This window comes from Grus americana, chromosome 19 (assembly GCF_028858705.1).
Source record: "Grus americana isolate bGruAme1 chromosome 19, bGruAme1.mat, whole genome shotgun sequence".
NCBI lineage: Eukaryota > Metazoa > Chordata > Aves > Gruiformes > Gruidae > Grus > Grus americana.
The window spans coordinates 1804799-1825520 of record NC_072870.1 but is presented as its reverse complement, the minus strand read 5'-3'; the positions used below and the strand labels follow the sequence as shown (position 1 = coordinate 1825520).

Genomic DNA, 20722 nt, shown 5'->3' with positions numbered 1-20722 from the left:
AATGAGGCCCACAGCCCTGCCAATAAACCTTAACAGCCCTAGGGAGATGAGTAGGTAAATGCAGTTCTGATTTTGTGTATGCTGAGATTTCAGGTGTGGCATGTGGTTAACATTTGAAAAATCCAGTACAGACAAGCCTGTAGTTTAATCCAGGCTAAATTTATCAAATTAAAGTCTTGTGAGGAGTCTAGGCTTTAATTAGACCAGTTCTTACCATGTCAAGATGTGGAAAGTCTTGACCAAAGTGCTCATAGAATATATGAGCTGCCGCACCTTAATATTGAGCATTTAATTCCTGGTCCAGGTACAGTCTCGCCGTCCGTGCAGTCCCCGACTCCTCCGGTTGTGCAGAGAACACTCTGCTGGTTTAATGCCTTTATTAATTTTTGGAGGAGACTGAAAACTGCACTCAAGCCATCCATTTCCTTTGCTGAGCTCGTGAAGTAGCTGATTGACTGTGATGGCTTTTGGCCACTCTCCACTGTTTATTCCAGAAACCAGACGTGAAGCCATCTCTGTTGGGTTTCTAGAGGAGGAGATGGAAACCACCTCCCTGACAGGACAAGATTATCTTTGCAACATGTATTTATTAGGAGATGCAAAAACCTGTGAAATTTTAACAAAGTCTAGGCTCACATACGTTGTAGAAATCTAGGGCTAACCTTGCTAAGGTGGACAGCTTTGAAGGACTCTGATTTCCATTGCTATAGCCAGGAGCTGAAGTTGGCCACAATTCTTTAATTTTCTGATGAAGATGATTTGTCACAGTTTTACCAAAGTGCTCCCACTCCTGATGAGACACGCAGTGAAAGCACTGTAGTGTTTGCAGCCACGGTCTGAATTGGGAGCTGTTGCGGATGCGTTTGTCTCCTGCTTATTGTTGTCATTTCTGTTGTGCATCTTCCCGCGTACTTGTCCCAGTGGACGCCATTGCAGTCAGTGCAGCTGTACCTCAAATAAGAATTCTGGAAAAGCCACCACGTAACGCTGAGGAGGAGAACTGTTCTTAAATGGATCGTACAGTGATGGAATGAGGAAGCATGAGAAACATTTGCATAAAATCCTGTAGTTCTATGTCGGTAATTGGTAGGAAGGTTTCCCTAGGAGTTTTTCCTTAAGCATAGCACTTCTAACTTGTGTAAACAGTTCTGACCGTGCTTTGCCTCCTTCCCCTCTCAGGCCGTAGCCTGTGCTGCGGGTAGGGCCTCTGGAGCCACTGCAGCGGCCGGTGCGTGGCAGGTCACTGCTGCTGCTGGGGGACGGCTCAGAGCCACGCACCCACCTCGGCACCCAGGGGCTGGGAGAAGGACAGTCCCTCTTCATCGCACGTCATCCATGCCCCGTCCCTGCCGTGAGCGTGGAGCTGGGCCAGGACACGAGCGCATCTTTCCAAGCTCTCCTGGGATTTCGGGTGTGTAAGGCTTCTCCTGGCTGAGGTGAGGCCGACCACGCACCCGCAGCCGTTTGATTTCTGGCTGGTGTAGATAGTTCCTGTCTTTCCCTTAGGACGGTCACCTCCTCCGGGCTGAGCTCTGCCGCAGCGGTTGAGGTGAGGAGGGTTCGTCAACCCTGTTTCTGAGGATTTAGCTCAAATCCAAGTGGAGCCAACTGGAGTTTAATTCCATTAGCACTCCTAGCCCAGTATTGGTTTGAAACCAATTTTAGGATTTGAAATCTTGAAAGGACTCCCTGGGCAAGGCCTCGTGAGCCCGTAAGACCTATCTTAGCACCTATCCATCTCCCAGAAACCATCTCGTCGTATGGAGATACTGTGCCAGCGAGCATAACTGCCTCATCTTCACAGCAGCTCGGTTTATAGGAGACATCATTTGGCTCCGACTGCTGTGCTTCAGTGAATAATCATTTATATAATAATGTATCTGTGCATTTATTTTCTGCAGTGGCTATTACTAATGGTGTGCGGCGCTTAAGAAAAACCTACAGTGACTAAGAAATCCCTTGCCCGTTGACAATAACATTTGGTGCTAGAAGTAGAGTCGAGCGAGTGTCTGCAGGCTGAGGAGCCCCGGCCCCACCTGCACACCCTCAGAGCGCCCCGTGTCTCGGGGACGTACAACAACTTGGCGAGCAGCGGCAGGTCTCCGTGCAGGCCACCCTGTCTGACGTTGGGGACAATTTTTTTTTTCCAGTTTTATAAAAAAAAAATAATTAAGTTTCTGTTGGGAAAAAAAAATATTGCTAAATGCAATATGGTATTGTCGATCGTGGTTCCTCCCGCGGAGCTTTAGCGACTGATGCTCGTGTGCCGTGATCGCCGGGGCAGGGGAGACCGTCCAGCTCCGCGGCCGCGAACGGGGGTGTGTGTGTGTGTGTGTGTCCCTGCCCCCAACCCGAGGAACGGCCCCGCCGCCGCGGGCGGAAGCTCCGCGCACCCCCCGCAGGGTTCGGCCGAGCCTTGGCACGGGGAACGCGCCTCCCGCGGACGCTCCCCCCACCCCCCCGCGGGGACAGCGGCCGCCGGCGGAGCGCGGAGCCGCGGCGCGGGGCGGGGCGGGCGGGGAGGGGGCGGAGCTGGCGGGGCGGCCGGTGGGAAGCGCCTCTCGGAGCGCCGCGCAGTGCGGAGCGGAGCGCCCGGGCGGCGGCGAGGGGTCCGGCAGGCAGCCCACAGCTGGGCCGGGCGGAGCAGCGCGGAGGAAAGCGGAGCGACCGCCCCCCCTCCTCCCCGGGAATTACAGGCTTGAGAGGTTGTTTCGGCGGGGCCGGAGGAGCTTGGGGCCGGGCCGCTGCCTCTCCCCGATGGAATTCACCTGAGCGCGGCCACGGCGAGCCCTGGACGGCGGGAGGGACGGTGCCCCGGCGGGAGCCCGCTTTGTCTCGGGAGAGGACGGGCATGACTTTTTAAAAAAAAAAAACCAAAAAAACCCCAAAAAATCACCCCCTCAAAAAAAACAAAAAACAAAAGCAGAAGACAAATTAAAAAGCCGCCCGAAGGAAGGGACGCGCTGCCGGCTGTAGCTGCGCCCCGCCGGCGCTGGACCCCGCGGAGGGAGGTGCGTTGGCAGGAGGGGCCGCACCGCCCCGGGACCCGGAGTTGCCGCCGCCGCGGAGCCGCTGCCCCTGGCTCGGCGCTGCCGCCGCCGCACATGGTTTTCTTTGTCCTGCTGCTGCTTTATTAGCTTTCCGCGGCCGCCGCTCTCCCCACGCCCGCTCGCACACACGCACACCCCTCTCTCTTTCTCTCTCCTCCCAGGGAACCATCTTGCGGGGAGAGGGGAGGGGGGGACTCGGCTGCCCGGGAAGGATGTCCGCCGGGCGGCCTGCGCGCCCGGCCCTCGGAGTTGTCCCCGAAAGGATTAGTTGGGGTTTGGCTGCAGGACTTTGAGAGCCGCGCTGGATCGGAGTTTCCCGGCGCTACCGCCGCGCACACGCACGCACCTCCCGCACCGCCATGAGCCCCGGGCTGGCAGCAGCGCTTAACCCCCTGCGAGCAGGTAAACCCGCTTCGCCCCGCGGGGCCGGGCGGCGGGGCGGGGGGGGCGCGGGGGCCGGCTCGGCTCGGCTGGGGGCTCCCGCGGCGGCGGAGGGCAGCGGCGGCAGGGCGAGGGGCGAGAGCCGCGGCCGCCTCCGCCCGGACCCGCGGGGTGAAGTCGGGCCGCTGAGCCCGGGCACCCCGGGACGGGCCGGGGCGGCGGCGCTCCGCGGGGCTCCGCGCTGTCTCCGCGGGGCGCGGGCAGGTGCGCGGCGGCCGGGGCCGGTGGCGGTGCAAGTGCTCCGGCGGGGGCCGTGCCAGGAATGAGTCAAGCCGCGCTGTCTGGACAGGAAATATTTTAGTCATACATCCACTTGAATGACAGCACATTCCTTGATGAGGGAAAAATACTCTTTAGGTCTTTTTTTTTTTTTTTTTTTTCTTCTAGCCCAGGGATTGCTGACTTGTTTCATTTCATGTTGAAAAGGATTAAGCTGCGCTTGGTAACAAGGGGATTTATAAGGGAAAACGGCCGAAGTGCCAGGAAGGGAACTGTTTATAATCAGCCCCAGCTCTGTTTTCCGCGCTGTGTGTGCAGGAGCTGGGGGAGGGAGCCTCCTCACCCCGAGAGCGCTGCTCGGGGATACGGACCCTGCCTGGGCACCGTGCGCCGCATCCCTGCGGTTTCCCAAAATGTAACGTTGCCAGCGGTGTCTTTCCATCAGCTGCTCAAGTAAGACCTGGAAATGATCAGGATAAAGGGGAACGAAGAGAGAGTTTGACTTGTCTCGTGTAAAGGGGATAGCCAGGCTCCTCTCCGGCGCTTCAAACATCCAGGTTTGACCACATTGCCTTAAAGCACCCATCACGGAAATAAGAGCACTTTGTTGTCTGCACAGATTCCTGTCAATACGGAGGAGATTTTAGGTCAGCGCTGCAAAGGCATTGCATGTTACCCGTCTGCGTTAGTGCTGAGTTCTTGGGGGGGGGGTTAAAATTCATTCGGCTTTTTGTTCCTTTGCTGTTGTTGCATGCTGTGACCTCCTAACTACGGAAAAAATAAGAGTTGTGTGGAAATTGATACAGTGCTGGCAGAGATTGTATTCACTGCTGTGTCAGTTATATATCACCCTAATTGCTGTTTTATATCTAAACCCAATTTTTGAAGTAATGAAACGGGCAGTCGAAGTTCCATCTCGTGGTTCAAGCTGGTGAAATGGGTTTGGGTTATTTTTATGGTAACCCAGGCAATGGAGTTTTTTCAAGTTGCTGCTCCATTCAGTAGTGTGTGGTCAGTAATGCAAAATGAGATTCATTCTCAGACAAGCTTTGTCTTGGTAAAATTATTCCTTTTTTTAACTGCATATTGTACTGATAATCATCCCTCAGTTTGCTCACGAGTGGTTCTCAGGCAGGATGTATTGTGTACCGTGTTAGGTCCGAGAAGTGCCACTTCCAGATTTCACAACAGTGTCTCTGCATGGTTTATGCAATAGCACAGAAAAAGATTTCACCTGAAAACCCATAGCTTAAAAATGATCTTTTGGGTTATGCTTGGCATTAGAGCAAACTTCTTAAAAAAAAAAAAAATTAAAAAAATGTTTTCTTCTTTCTAGTGTTTGGAAAAACAGAGCGAATAGGAAACTTAGAGCTTCCCTGTGCTCTTTCATTTTGAAACAGTAAAATAAAGTAATAGCTCAAACTGTCAGAAGTTTGTTTGCGTTTTAATATTGGATTTTCCTTCTAAAAAGAAAGAATGGTTCAGAGAGTTTTGGCTTCTGAGAGAAGGTGCATGTAAAAAGACAAGAACAGATGAAATTCACTGGAAAAGGTTATTATTTTTAATCAGAGAGCAGGCTGACTGGCAAGGTTAGGAAAGCACTGAGCATCTCTTAATTTGTTGGACTAATAGTAGACTGCTCTTTAAAGCACATGGCCTTCTTGATCTCTTCAATTTGTGCATTATTCACATATTTTCATTAATTTAGAGAAAGTCGTCACTGAATAATAAATCCATCATTGGGTAATAAATCCAGTGTTTACAAGGTATTTAATTGAGAAGAAATACACCAGCTCAGCTTTTAAATAAGCCAAGAGTAATCTAGTAAAATCTGTCTAGAAGTCTGAAAAAGAATATAGCTATTTTTAATAATTAATCGTAGAAATCTTGTACGTTGTTAACTTGAGGGCAAACAAATTATTTCAGTGTATTAACTACACTGTGCTATGCAGTCTGAACTGTATCTACTTATTTATCGGTAATTTCACACCTAAGTTTTTAGTGCAGTCAAGGTATCTAATATATGTTGCTTGTCTTTTTAATCTGGTTTTGAATTCAGAAATTCCTTCCCTTTAACAAAAAAACTGCAGCCTGCTTTCCAAATAGTGTTTTTTAATTATTTTTCCTGAATCCAGTGAGAATACAGTTTCTAGGAGAAGACTAAAATTTTTCTCAAGTGTTGCATTTTCCCCGTTTGCAGCATTTCGTTACTGAGCGCATTTCTTCGACGTATTTTCGAAAAGCAGACTGTCTCTCAGCGGGGCTGGATCCAAGATACAGTTAAAAATTGAACAGCTCTGCCCTTTGTGAATGTGTAGGCGGTATAAGTTGAAGCTTTAGATGTCTGTATGCGTGTATTATGTATGTGTGTGCGCTCAAACACAGCTGTACACAGATGCATAAACTTAATGCGTCTGCTTTTGGGCTCAGGATGTTTGTAAAATTAACATTTGCGGTGTTACCTTCCCCCGTCTGGTTTCTTGCCATTGTAGTTTCTGAAAGAAGGGAGCTCAACGTTTTTGTGTGAAACTTAAGTAAGGCTTTTTAATAATAGGGAGAAAGATTAGCCTACAAACAGCAGTAGTAGGCACTAACACAATATTAGGAGGAAAAACCTCCTACGGATAAAGGTAGCTTGATGAAAAATAAAATGGGTTATTAGTTTATACAGAGCATGGTGTCAAGAACCAGTTATTCTGACGAAGGCAAATCTTACGTGGAAATACGTACTAATGCTAAATACTAACAAGTTCTTTCTTTTTCAAAGAGTATGTAACAGCAATTTATGAAATTACTCACCTACATTACCAGCTTTAAAGATGGTAAAAATCAAATAGTTGACACAGCAGGGGTGTCCAAAAATACTTTAAAAATTAATTAAGAAATCCGCAGTTCTGCAAATTCGTGAAACTGGGCTGTCTGCTCCAAAATAATGAGTCTTCTCCATTGCAAAATCAATGTGAGAATGTATTGGATAATTACAATACAAAAATACAGTTTCTGTGCAGCTAATACGTTGAATTAAAAAAAAAAAATCATTTCTTTCTTTATTAAACAGAATCTTTCCAAATAAATATCTGCACTGCAGGGCGGTGAAGCACAGCCAAACAGCACCACCTTATGGACGTTTCCTTGGGAGGCTGCAGCTTCATCTGCTCTCTTGGTTTTGTCACCTGATTTGTTTCTTTAAAATACACATACATAGGCGTGTGTGTATAAATATGCCGCCATGCCTTTTGAAATCTATCACTTGTAGAAAATGTAACATTTTTTTTTTATTGGTCTTTCAGGCATCTGATGCCAGCTCTGAAAAACTGTTCAACACTGTTACAAATAAAGGTAAGACTGCAATTCACATCACAAACATCTTTTTTTTTTTTTTCCCCCACACGTTTCTTTTCTTGGCAATTTCAATGGGAGATGAAATGTAACTTGTCTTGCAGAAATGTCGCAATCAGCTTGTTAGTGCTTTTTATGTTTCTCTGGGTTTCAGACATGTTCTGTATGCTTGGTAATTGCTTTGCTTAAGCAATATAAAATAAAGGCTTTAAATAATGCATTGCCTGCCAGGTCAGAATTAATTTAAATAACAATATTAGGGAATAGTTTATTTTACAAATGGCTTTAATTTAAGCTCATTTAAATAACTGTAAGAGTTTTCAAAATGTTTTAACTTGATTGTTACTCATCAGCTACATGATAGACGTGGAATTATGAATAGCCAATTTGCACCGCTGACAGTAATAACCAGCCAACGTTTAGTATTCACAGGATAATAGTCATAAACCATGGCTTACTGTGCTGTGTGCTTTCTGTAGAGTTAATAAATGATATAGAGGGCCACATTTAAATATTCAGTATCCCATTAATTTCTTCCAAACAGCAATCCAAAGAGAGAGTGGCTAATGATATAACAGTACATTAAGGGAAAACTTACCCTAAATCAGTGCCAGTGAGCTTCTGTGCAGAGCTTGTCCTGAAGCAGCATTACGAGAGAGACTGTAGGCTTTGGGGATTTTTTTATTTTTACTTCTTAATTTTGGTTTGGTTTGTGTTTTTGTGAGGAGGGTCGAGGGAGCAGCTCCAGGCATTAGTTGTGCCAGTGAGTATAATTCAAAGCCTTTAAAACACGCCTGGTTTTCACCCCACTGTCCTACTTCTTTATGGCGGTGCCTGATAACTGCCTAGTAAAAGGGTGTGCTTTTAGCTGTAAACCAGGGAATTTCAACTTACTGGTTTTTCAGAACATTTGAGTCAGTTTGCATTAGAAAAGACAGATTTGATTCATCTGGAATTTAGGTGTGTTTTGTTGATCAGTTGTGGATCTGGTCAGTATTTGCCCTGTGTGCTTCTCAGCTGGTTTGGGTTAGGTATTCCAGTGGGTCATGCTGGTGATTTTCTGTGTCTTTTAATTCCACGAAGCTGTAGCGGTTTAACTGGGGACAGTACGTGACCCTGTTACGTTTGGGATTCCCGTACTGATACGCCATTGCTTCTGAAGTCTTTTGCTGCATATTGAATTATACTTACAGATCGATATTCCTGTTTTTTGTGTATTAGCATCCTTTGGAAGTACAGTCTGGATGGATTATGCCAGTGGTCTATCTAGGTTATCTCACTTGGCAAGCTTATCTGTCCTTTCAGATTAATTGGATTTACAGGTTCCCCCCTCGGCCCCTCCATAGGCGGAGAATAGGTGGCACAGACAAGTAGAAAGGGAGAGTTGTGTGTTTGGAGTGACCCGAGGCCCCCAAACTACATGTGACTGCATCTTGATTTTGCTAATTCGCTGTAAAAAGCTGTGGCATTTGCGCAGCCCTTTCTTGGGGCCGGGCCAGGGCCAGGAGGAGCCCAGCGCTGAATCCGCATTCCTGGCTGAGGCCTGTAACCAGGGTGAGGGCTCTCCTGCCCCGTGTGATTGATGAAGAGTAGGCCCCTCTTCCTCTTCCTTTCCTTTTTTTTTTTTTTTTTGAATCAAACACATTTCCCACAATCTTATTTTTGTTTACTTACCGAGCTTGATTCGTGGCATCTATTTGGTTGTGAATACCCGTGCTTGACAGGGAGCCTTTTCTTCTGAGGTACTTTTCTTTGGTGATTTAGTTCCCTTGAAAGGATTAGGGTTTCTTTGTGTAGCCTAAAATCAACATGGGCTTTTCGAAGCTTTGCTTGGGAAACCGTACACAAATAAGCTTTTTAGTTGATGGTAGATTATTCCTTTGCCCCTTATTTCCATCAAAATGGCGTCTTTCTTTTCTCCTCCTGAGTTTCCCCTTAAAGCCATATGCTAATTCCTGTTGGTAACATGAATGACAAGGGAAGAATCAATGCAAATCCAGGTGCGGCCAAACTAGGCTGACTGGTATTTTTTTTTTTTTTTTTTCCGCTGGGAGAAAGAGATTAAGGGGAAAGAGGGCGGAAAAAGCATAGGGGACAGTTTTGTTAAAGGGATTAGCATTCAAACTGCTAAATATCAGGAAAAGAGCCTCAAAAAAGATCCCCTGTTTGGAGATAATGTCAATAATTGCTTGCAGCCAGGTGCAGGGGCTCTTGCTGGGCCGGCAGTGGTTGGGAGGCTGTTGCCTTCTCTAAGTGTCCGCCCTGGGGATGGCTGACGACTGCCCGGGCGCTGTCAGTTTGATATATTCCAAGTTCAAGTTCTCTCTCTGCAATTCAGTCTGTTTGCTTCCTAGCCAGTTCTTCCCCCCCTGTGTTGTCCGCGGCTGCTTTTGCCAAAAGCAATAAAAGTCACTCGTAAGAAAGGTCAGATTTGCATTGGGTAAATCATGCTGAAACCTTCAAAGCTCCTGGCTGATGGACCAGGCTGGGAGGGCTCGGCAGACTGACAAGTGTACATCCCTCTGTGTCCAGAGCCATTCCTTTCACATGTCCTGCAGCTACACCTGTCTCTCACGTACTTTTTTTTTCTACCACTTTTATTTTGCGGAGTTATTTATAGCTGAGGTAGCAGAAATTAGAGAAGTAATGTATTCACAAAGCAGGTAGAAATCCTGAAGCATTTTAGGTGCTGTATGTACATTTTGTCCCCTTTCCGTCATTTAGACGTGGACTTCAAGGTTGAAGATGAGATCAAGCTCAAGGTGTGATAGATTAGTATGGATGTGTAATGTTGAACAGTCCCTTTCTCAGAAAAACTAATAACTGAAATACCTAGAGCAAAGTGAAATCCCCCCCAAATGTCCCTTGAAGAGGTGGTAAACCCCTTGAGGAGAAGTGTCTCAGCTTCCATTCAGGAGTTAGCTGCCCTTAGAGCTGAACGGGGAGATGCATCCCTAAATCTAGAAGGGTTCTGTGAGTTTTGGGGGGTGGCACGTGGATGTTGGGGCCCCTCATGGCTGGGATACGTGTCATAGCCGAGCGATGCTGTGTTGGAGAGGGCCGTGGGGTTCCCACATCAGCTCTGTGCTGCCACCACTCCCAGAGGTCCCTGGCCCTGTGCCGTGCCCACAGCAGGGCTGGGAATTTGGGAGGGACGTGGCTTGGTGCCTAGGGCAGGAATCACTGTAGCTGCCGCTGAAATGAGTTGTCCCTGGTTGTGAACTGGAGTCCTGTTCTCCATCACTTGGGCAGAAACCCTTTACCTTGTAATGCCTAAAATTATCTAGGGAAATGATTCCCATGGAAATACAGGTGGCTGTGTTGGGAGGTAAGCACCCAAGGGTGCTTAGTAATGCTTGAAAAAGGAGCTGTTAACATCCAAATAAATGAGATGCACAAGAGATGGAAGAGGAGTGCATCACCTGCCTGCAGCTCCCGGTCTGTCCCCTCCCTCCCTGCAGGCTGGGCCTTCCAGTTTGGGACTGCTGCTCATAGTCAGGTCTCTGAAAGAACATAACTTGTCCTTACTCTCTGAGAGCGTCAACCTTAGCACCATTAATCCTGGCCAAAATACAGATTTTGTTCATGAATTTTTGTAACATGGCCTTCCAGCGTAATTAAATTCCATTATCTCTTAATAATTTAAATAGACACATCTGAAGCCGTAGAGCAGGCAGCTCCTCCTCCTACTGTGTATTTCATTTATGTTAACTCCCTCCTACGTACCCTTGGAAAACAGCTTTTCCTGGAGGGAGAGATGATTCCCAAAGTGATGAAGTTTTCATTTGTGCTGTATATTGAAGTTTGCCTTTGATCAGAAACACAATTGGGCTGTTACAGCTTTTTATGTTCAAATTGTTTACAGGATGTTCATGTAAACTTTATGAATCCTTCTGCTTCCTGGCACCACCAGCTGTCAGGGAAATATTTATACTCTCAGCTGGAGGTAGATCAAGGCATCTGGGTTACTAGTCCTCACCAGTGGCTGAAATACCGGTGAGATCAAGCCCTGGCTTTTTAGGTGGTTCTACAGCAATATCCTTCCCTAGAAAAACAGGCGTACTGTTGTTTCTCCCCTCGTCTGTCTGTGGTGAGTCATTTCTTGAGGATCCTCTACAACATCTGTTTCTGTAAACAAGTAGGAGCTAAAGTTGGCAAATACTTCTCTGCTGATCCCATTCACAGGAGACCCGTGGCTGTGGAGAAGTGCTCTTGCTCTAAGTAAACCATCCCCACAGCATCTCCTGTTGGATATAAGTGGATCCGCTACTGCGTGGATAGCGTGTGTGCAATATTAACGTGGCCAGTATGCCGGAGAACTGACTGCTGCTACCTCCTGCCTTTCCAAGGGTCTGTAGGAATCTATACAACATCCTCACTCACTTGGTGTATTTTCTCAGCTTTGCTCTTGATTTCTTGGGGGGCCGCTGTCTCTGTATGTTGGCCGTCCATGCTACCTCTTCTCCTCATTGAAATGCTGCTTCCTAGCTTGCCGTTAGGGCTCTGGAGCAATCCCAGCGCTGCAGGAAACCCACCCATCGGCCAGCAAACCTCAGGGACTGCTGAATCATACGAGCAGTTCTGCAGATTTCTTTTTTTGTGGTTGTTACAATGGCTCACCCTCCCAAAGTGATACCCTGATGATGGCGTCTCCTTGCCTTTCCGGTGGAGAGTTCCCTGGTGGCTTTGGATCACTTGTTTCCCTGTGTTTTGTGAGTTTCAAATGGCTTTTCAATATTTTCCATGCGAAAATTCAGCGTCTCATTACTGAGGGACTGAGCACTGGAAGAAGCCTCCGGTTTTGAGGACCCCAGGTTTCCTGTATCTGTGAGTTAAATTAGAAGAACTGGTGCATCACTTCACTCTAACTTCCAAGTCGGGCAGACAGAAAGTCGATATATGTCTTCAGATGGTCCTTTGTTCCGGTACACAGCAGAGCAAGGCAGTTATTTCTGTGCCATGAAGGTTTGATCTGTGCAAGGAATTTGTTCCATAACAGGCTTATGGACCCTTATGGCCGCATCTCCTGAGCGCACACCACTCCTCTCCATCCGTACGCTTTCTGTGCCCCCTCCTTTTTTACATGCTGATGGTTTTTTGGCTGGTACGTGGCAGTCAGGTGGGGTTCCCGGTGCTGGGACATAATCATAGCTGTGCTGCAGCTGCAGGGAAAGGTCGCTGGATGATGAGATGTGCCCAGTGCGCCCAGGGGGACAGAGGAAAGTCAAAGGTAGCCTCTTCCGAAACCTTTCAGATTCTTAAATCCTAAAATTTACAATCTTAGAAAACACTTACGGGAAAACTTACAGTCTTCCAAGGCTTCACTGATGATTTTTAAGTTAGTAATTGAAAACAAAACCATAAACTAGCCAGCATGGTGCAAGCACCAGTAGGCACTGGCTTTTCTTGACCAAAATAGCGGAGGGAGACAGTTGAAAGCGTTGTCCTGGGCATCCGCGCCCATTCGGACTGCTATCACGTAGCCTTTGGTGTCAGTTGGTGATCGTATTCCCCTAAGAGTTCATTTAAGGCTGTTGATTTTAGCAAAGTCAGACTATTCCAGTCTCAGAGAGCAAACCGGCAATATTTACTAACACGTAATTGTATCTTTTCTGGAGAGAGTATTTGTTTTATAGATTAGACTATATTTGATTTTCTCAAAAAAGACTTACCAGCATTGTGCTGTAAAATAACAAATCGTGATAATCAGTTCAAAATAAGGTGGAAAAATTCTTGGGAAGGGAGTGTTTTGATGACAAAGAACCTGACTTGACATCACTGCAGTTAGCGGAGTCCAAGCTCGAGTCTGGCGTGAGATTTCACAAATGGAGCATCCTGCAGACCTCCCATATCTGGCCTGCTGTTAGTCTCTCCCTTGTAATAATAGTTGTTTTCTCTGAAAATGTATGTTTATTTAACTAGGTCTCTTTTTGCTTCACAATCTGGATTCCATTCAGTCAGTTACCACTCCAATTAACTAACAATTATTTAACATTAACAGTAATTACAGACGCCAGTTAAGCGCCTACAGATGTCAACTGTTAGCTTTGTACCTAATCACTCAATGAAATGGAGAAAGTTCAACAAACATCAATTAGCCAAGCAATTAGTATGAGGTAGGAAAGAGCATGTTATCATGTGTGAGCTGATTCAATTTATTTTATTTTGTCAGTAAAACACACACACACAGACAAGCAGCAATAAGTTGCTGAGATTAGATAAAGCTGTATTGTTGTGCTGTTTATACAAGATATTTTCCCTCCTCTTCTTCCCCTTACATAACTTAAATGTGCTTTGCCAGGCATTTGTTATCTTATCAAATACATTTCAATTGGAAAAGCACAGCAATGTCATTTTCAGCGGAGAGGCAAAGACCGTTTACACCAGCAGAATTGTCACGTTAGCAAAGCTACTCCCAGGAGTAGGTTTAACCCACAAGTTAAACCAAGGACCACGTAAACACCAACGTGCTTACGCAACGGATACATGCTTTTAGATAACACTGGACAACGTGAATTGGTTCCTTCATCTGATTTATCCATGTGTTTAATGTTGATACTGGGTTGACTTGGGCTCCGCAACACCTTGCTTTAGTTAGGTTGTAAGAGGACAAAAGGGCTTCCTCAAAGGTTACGTCAACGCGGCCTGAGCTGTCCCAGCTCAAGGGTGGGAGCAACCCGCCCGAGGTGTTTCCCTTGCATGCCGCTGTCTGAAGAGTGCTGTGTATGTGCAGCTGTCGTGGGGAGTAACCGCTGCTAACCCCAGCAGCACCACCTAACTGTATATCGTGTGCCTGTGGGGCTCAGAAAAAGAGAGTAGGAACTTGCCAGAAATTAACTTTACCTTCAGAAAGAAAAGGTTTATTTCTAACCGCCATCCAAGGTGTATCGCAAACCTCTCTTTTAACATCTTTTGAAGACCGTAGAGCTGTGCAGAAAGTGCTCGGTACGAAGCGTGCCACGTCCGTGGGGTGTCCGGGCTTCCTGAGTACCCAGCTGTGCCACTAACCCACCGCTTCACCTCCGTAGTCCCTTTTTCTATAGGATCTAATGTCTTCTCACTTAGCACAATTTAACACTCCTTGCTTAGGCTGTCTTAGATCTAGCTACTGTTAATTTAAAAAAAAATGCACTCCAAAGTATCTCACATCCTACAGTGATCAGTCTTGACACTCTGGATGTCAGTAGGAGTTTCACAGGGATGTCTGTAGGAATTGGCCTTTTTTTCTTTTTTGTTAAGTCTTCATAGCTGCTTAAAAACCAAAGCAAAGAGGCTTTTTTCTTCCCCAAACAAGAATGCCTTTTGCCTTCATCACCGTGCCGACATATTTTAAATGTTTCTCCACATAAACTGATGCCACAAAGTAAGATATTATTTTATCATGCAGACTGCCCACAAACGTCCGTGAAGTTATTTGAATTAGTCAGTGTTTTCCAAAGTGCGGGAATAGGAGCGGAGAACCACAGACAGATCTTGCTGTTGCTTTCCAAAGTCTCAGCTTTTTTTTTTAATAGAAAAAAACCACAAGAGTCTGAACATGTGAAGAAACCCTTCAGTGTGTGACTTAAGTGCAATAATATTTGTCTGAGTAGGCAGAAAGACTGAAATCGAGCTTCCAAGTGAGAACTACCACATTGATTCTGATGGCAATGAAGACCTTGTGAAGGATGATACTTTAAACCGGTGAATTTTTAACTTTCTCGTGGTTCAGCATGGTTTGTCAAAAAGAAAAGTCAGGGCCTTGCCACGAAGCCCCACCACCGTTACGGAGAGGGCTGTAAGAGGGCATTTTAGTCTCACCGAGCAGAATAAACAGACCCTAATTTGTCCTCTTTTAGGCTTCAGTTCAGTACTGTGCTTTGTTGCTTGACTAACTTTAAACGCTTGTTAACACCAAGCATTTAAGTGCTTTGCTGGGTGAGGGCCACAGGAGTAAATCCTGCAACACCCTGGAGACTTTCAGCCACCCAAGCATCACCTGTATTTCCCTTTTTCCCCCTCCCTAGTGCACCTCTGTGACTGAGAGGGGCTCGAGCCCCTTGTGCCGGTCCCTGTCCCCAGCAGGTCCCACTCTCTTCCCCCACCTTGCTGCTGCCCTGGCTTTGGTTGGACTCTGCGAGCTGAGGGTATCGACTCACCAGAAATCAAAATGCAGCAAGAAAAGGGGGGTGATGCCCAAGTGAAAGGTCTGGTGCAGGGGAGGGGGCGGATGTACAGGCAGAGCACGGGTGAGGGCAGAGGGGCTGCCCACACCTTTGGTCCTGGCAGGATCAGCCTGGCCACAGCACGGCTTCACCCTGCCATCACAACTTGCCCTGGAATTGTTCAGTGCATGCAGTTATTTAGCACAACATAAACTATTTTCCAAGCTAGATGTGACTAGTACAGCTGCCAGGAGCATGCCGAGAAATGCTTCAAGTAGCGAGCGAGTGTGTCTGAAAGGGACGTTGTGCAGCATTCAGGAAGCTGTTTAAAAAGGCCAATGTAAATGTATACTTAAAAAGTGGCAAACAGAAGAGCAGATAAACTGATTTAAGTGCCTTTTAAAGCAGTTAATGGCCTTGACTTAGGCTAGGAGAATGAGGCAGGAGCTGGGATGGGGCTTCCTTCCATACTTACCCAAAAAAAATACAGTTCTAAAAAAGTATTTTTATTTTTAAGCTGAAGACCTAGGCTCACAAAAGGATGTTCAAAGCGGGGCCAGGGGAAATTTCCAAGTCCAAGAGTGCATGACTCAAACCCCACCAGACTGCTAGAGCCTCTGTTTACTGCAGCAGGATTTCCCCTGGCACTTGAAATCCTGGCTTTAAGTGTGCTCGCAGCATGCCCTGATATCACCAGGGCCGCCTGGCTTGTTCCTGTCTCTCTTTACAGCCAGAGGAGCTCCCCAGACCCCCCTCACCTATAGCTATCTGAAAGCCCTGCACACTTTGGAGCCAAGCTGCTGCCTTCTTCAGCCCTCTATGGAAACCTTATTGCTGGGTTCGCGTCGTGCTCTGTAGTTCCCTTTATGGGTTTCACAAGACGTTGTGGGGTCAGGAGACGAGGTGGATCTGGGGGACATGGGCTGCCTGGGTCAGTGCTCGGCCCCTGGCAAGGGAGGCAGGGAGGAACCTGTGACTTTGCTGCTTCATGTGTTTTACATGATGATTTTTGTTAGGATGAGAGGACTGGGCAGAGGGATGAGGTGTAGCACTACTGAGCTCCCACAGCAATTTGGTATCATAGAATGGTTTGGGTTGGAAGGGACCTCAAAGCCCATCTAGTTCTACCCCCTGCCATGGGCAGGGACACCCTCCACTAGCCCAGGTTGCCCAAAGCCCCATCCAACCTGGCCTTGAACACTGCCAGGGATGGGGCCTCCATCATATGCAAATATTTCAAGTTAGTGGGCACTTTTGAAAATTGGAGGCAAAGGAATTTGAGTGGCTTGTAATAGAAAACAGCTGCTGCAGAGCAAGCTGTAACCTAAGAAAAAACAGCTTCATGAGAATACGTCTGCTAAGTAATAAAGCCACAAATTAATACTTAGTTCATTTACTAGGTTTTTAGTCCCATAAGCACTTAAACTTCATCTGTTAAAAGAATCAGCATTATAAAAATCAAAAGCAGATGAGCAAAAGCCCCAGTTTTACTTTTGTTTCCTGGTTTTCATTGTTGGTTGGTTGTATAATTGTAGCCCCTGCAGCTTTCGGCAGGTCTGGCTGCTGCTTGGGTACCACAGACCCTGTTGCAACAGCAGCGCCGTTTTGTTCTGTCCTACGATAGTAGCTCTTTGTTTTTTTTTTTTTTCTTTTTTTCTCCTTGTTTGTATTGCTGAGATAAATGATTATTAAAATCTGACTTTGGCAGTTTTTCAGTGCCCGGTAGGACCTGCTGTCTCTACGGAGGGGTGAGAAGCTGTGCCGGGAGTACAGCACCTGTTGTAAATCTCAGTCTGAAGTGCAGGTCTGCTTTGAAACTTTAAATAACAGCTCTGCTTGGCACCTTGTGGTAGTGCAAAGAGAGCATTGTCATTAAGGGAATTTTTCTCCCAAGGTGGTCCTCAGATTTTAGTTTTGAGGGGCAATTAGACACTTCAAGCTTTGGTAGATGGAAGGTCTGATAAGGATGCTGAATTTCTGACACATCTGGGGGAGAACTGCTGGAACCTTTCCTCTTGCATCTGACTGCATCGAGATGAGGTACCCAAACTTCTTTAGGTACTCCTGACATTCCTCCTGAGGTCCGTACAGGTCTTAGTTGACTGGAAGAACATGGGCTCTCACCTTGCCTCTTTGTCAAGAAAGACAGAGGAATGATCTTGGTCTTCATTTTGGTCTTAATTCATTGCTGGAAGTTCGGGCTTCTGTTTCTAACTCCCAGTCAAGTGGGTGTTGAGAATTGTTGTTATATGAAGAAAGAGCCTCCAGTGTCTTTGGGATCTGGGGAAGAATTACCATGTGGATGGAAAAATGAAAAGCTGTCAGTGTTTTGGAGAGCAGCGTGGAAGGGGGGTGCTGACCAGGTTCTCTGAACGCATGCATCCAGCAGGAATGAGAGCATGCTCAGGAGCAATACTAGCAGTCCTGAAACACTGTCTACGTCCTCTTTCGCCACACCAAAAGAAATGCCACAATTACATCAGACATGTTTGAAGCAGACCACTCTAGGCAGAGTTGTTTTGAAGACTGTAGTTCTTGAGTAACCGGCTCATTATAATCCAGTTCATATTTGAACAGTCATGTCTGATTGCAGACGGGGTGAACAACCCTTAGAGTACACAAGCAATTGCCTGTAAGTGGCTAGACCAATTAACTCATGCTGGTACCGGTCATGTAACTGCGCCTGCGGTGCAGCTCATGGTGGTGCTTTCTGTACATCAGGAGAGGTGTCGTAAGCCATCTGAGGCCAGACCCACTGCCATTGCCCTGCACAAACAGGTCCCTGATGACTATGCTTGGTTCAGGCTCCGAGAGAAATCATAATCTTTTGGTACAGAAGCTCATACTTGAGCGTTTATAAGGTGAAAACAAAACCAAATGGCTCTGTGGATTGAGTTAGAAAACGTTCATTTGTTTCTGTGTTGCAAAGGTCGCTTTTCTTGTCTTACAGCTTTTCTCCGTGCTGTGGTTGGTTTTCCTTCTTAAAAATCGGCTGTTGTACCTGCTCTTGTGTTTTCCCAATGGTTTCTCTAGATATGCTATGCCCAAATTAGCAACCTATGAGTTTGCGCTTGGAGGGAGAGGAAACGAGAGTGCTCATCTCTGCTGCACGTGGTGGAGTTACTAGTGCTAACCTTGTGGAGTGCTTTCCTATACATGCATCCACATAAATATTTTACAAAAGCAAGTATCTTCTTACAGTGACTCTCTTTAAAAGATCATGGCCAAATGCTGTCAGGTCGTCAGGTGCTGTATGCATTACCTGGGATGCAGACAAGACACGATGTAAAGTTTGTGTAGATAAGGCCCAGTTTGATCAGTCAGACAAGTCTGAATCGCCTCCTACGGTGTGTGTAGTGAAGACCAGCACGATGATTTCTGAAGGTTGCTTCTGCAGAGCCCAGTCCTGCGAGACGGTAGGTGTGTTTATGGGCATGGCAGGCCTGAGTCCAGCTCACTGGAACAGTCTCTCCTGGACAGCAGGTGGAACCCACAGGGCAGGAGAGAGCACATGCGCACTACCCTACTTCTCTCCAGGTCACTCCGATGCCTTAGGCATTGTGCAGACCTTCCTCTTTTGGTGATGGGACTCGATTGAGGTATTTTTCCCTCTGCTTCCACGTCTGCTCCCTGTATCTATGTGCTGACCCTTATACTGTAGGTCTTTGGACCATCTCTTGTCCTGTTTGCACAGCCCCTCACACCGTACAAACCAGGCCCGCGGCCAGGGCTTGTGGGAATCGCTGTAATACGATTAAATGTTGATAATAATCATCTGGCAAGCTGTTACACTTGTCTGGAAAGGGCAGGGTAATATGTGCATGTAGGACAAGTCTGAACATCTTTTGAATTGATAAAAAATTAAGTTTGTTGGCAATCCAGCCTGTAGTAAATTAACACCTTGCTTAAATAGTTAGCTGACAGCTTGAAGTGGGGGGCGGCATTGTAATAGTTAAGCTGATTTTCTCTGTCTTCACATGCCCTGTCCAGCATCTCGACTTACTCAAATAATGTAATTGCTATCCAGCCTTTCAACAGCACATCATCTTAGCACCTTGCTGCCAAGGCAGTTATTCACCTAAAGGCCTCATTATGTTTTGCCAGTATATCGGGGGCCAAAAATAACTTGACAATAGCTGCTCGATACCCAGGTCTCTAAAAGACAAACAAATAATTGGGTGAAGCAAACCCTAAGCACAGTGCCGCCGACACAGACCGCTGTGTGCAGAGCCCTTAACGATAACAGCCACCGCTCCGCCTGGTTCATGTCAGAGCAAATCTTTAAGCAGCAGATAGTGCTGAGACGCGAGGGTGACGGCTTGGGAAATAGCGTGCTGGTTGTTGCAGCCAGTAAGGAGGGTCTCTTCGGCAGTCTGTGACAAGTCACTGTCATTTTCCTGCAGGTAAATGGCTGACATCTTAGAACAAAGGCGTAACAATAGCATTAAAAAAAAAAAAAAAATCACAAAAATCACACACACGTGCTGTCATCCGAGAGGGTTTATGGGTGGGCTGTGAAATGATCCATCTTCCCCTTTTAATCTGATATTATAATTAATTTAAAGTTGATTGCTATGAGTGGCTGTGCATACTTAAAAATTAGATTAGCCAGTAAATTGTCTCTAATGATGGTTTTTATTGCTCTGGTAGTTTACACAAAAGCAATGAATGTGCTTTTCTTTGGAGCGTATTAACGCATCCTGAGAAGGCAGGAATGGCCTGCATCAGGGTTCCCAAAAGCAAGGTGTCCCCAGTAGGACAGAGACCTTTGTCGTGGTCATTGTCCTTCAGCCCGATGGATGTCGTGCTGCGTAGGCAGGCAGCGTGCTGCCCGTGCAGGCAGCCGGCACACCCTGGCAGTGAGCTGCCCGACAGGCAGCCCGCTGTCGTGGGGGACCCAGTCCCGCGTCCTCGCGGGTGCCGCGGTGCCTTGGGCACTGCCCTGCCTGGAGCAGCGTCCGCAGTGCTGTGCAGCGCAGACCTGGAATCGTTCTGCTCGTCCTCTTTGCAGACCCCAAATCTTGGGAGGCTCCTGCAGCTCAGTGCTCCTGCGTGTCCGTAGCGGTGCAGCTGCGCGCAGGAGAGCACGCCGGGGGCCTTGAGCGTGTGTTCCGTTCATTAGATTATGTTACTAAGCCTGTGTGACTTAGCGTGTGATAAAATAGAGTGGAGGCATGAAGAAGTGTGTGACAGATGCCCTAACTGGAAATTTCTTGGAATTGCTCCTTTTCGTAGCACTGAAGTTACGTTCTCTGTGCACGCGAGGGAATAGCAAATCGGGATTTTCACCCGCATCAGTACACGTGCGTACGCACGGGTTGCGCTCGCAGCCGATTTTCCTGCTGAAACGCTTGTGCTGGCTTTTTAGGCAATGTCAGTAAAGTAGATAGCGGGGCAGAGGAAGGAGCAGCGTTACAATGTTATTGAAAGTGGTTCAAAAGGATGCTAAGGGGAGAATGTTTGCTATTTTGGCAAAGAATCTGTAGCATTTTTCTGCAACATTTTATGGTTCTGCTGCTGCTAGCAGTT

The 20722-nt window shown here is 46.9% G+C and overlaps 1 protein-coding gene across 7 annotated transcripts in view; it reads left to right on the top strand.

Annotated features, from left to right (window-relative positions):
- Nucleotides 1-20722, top strand: part of AUTS2 (activator of transcription and developmental regulator AUTS2) — a 787423-nt gene that overhangs the window by 705631 nt on the left and 61070 nt on the right. For all 7 annotated transcript variants that reach the window (XM_054847736.1, XM_054847735.1, XM_054847738.1 and 4 more), the window contains one exon: nucleotides 7001-7049. In XM_054847736.1, coding sequence (XP_054703711.1) covers nucleotides 7001-7049 — 49 coding nt within the window. The remainder of the gene's footprint in view (nucleotides 1-7000; nucleotides 7050-20722) is intronic.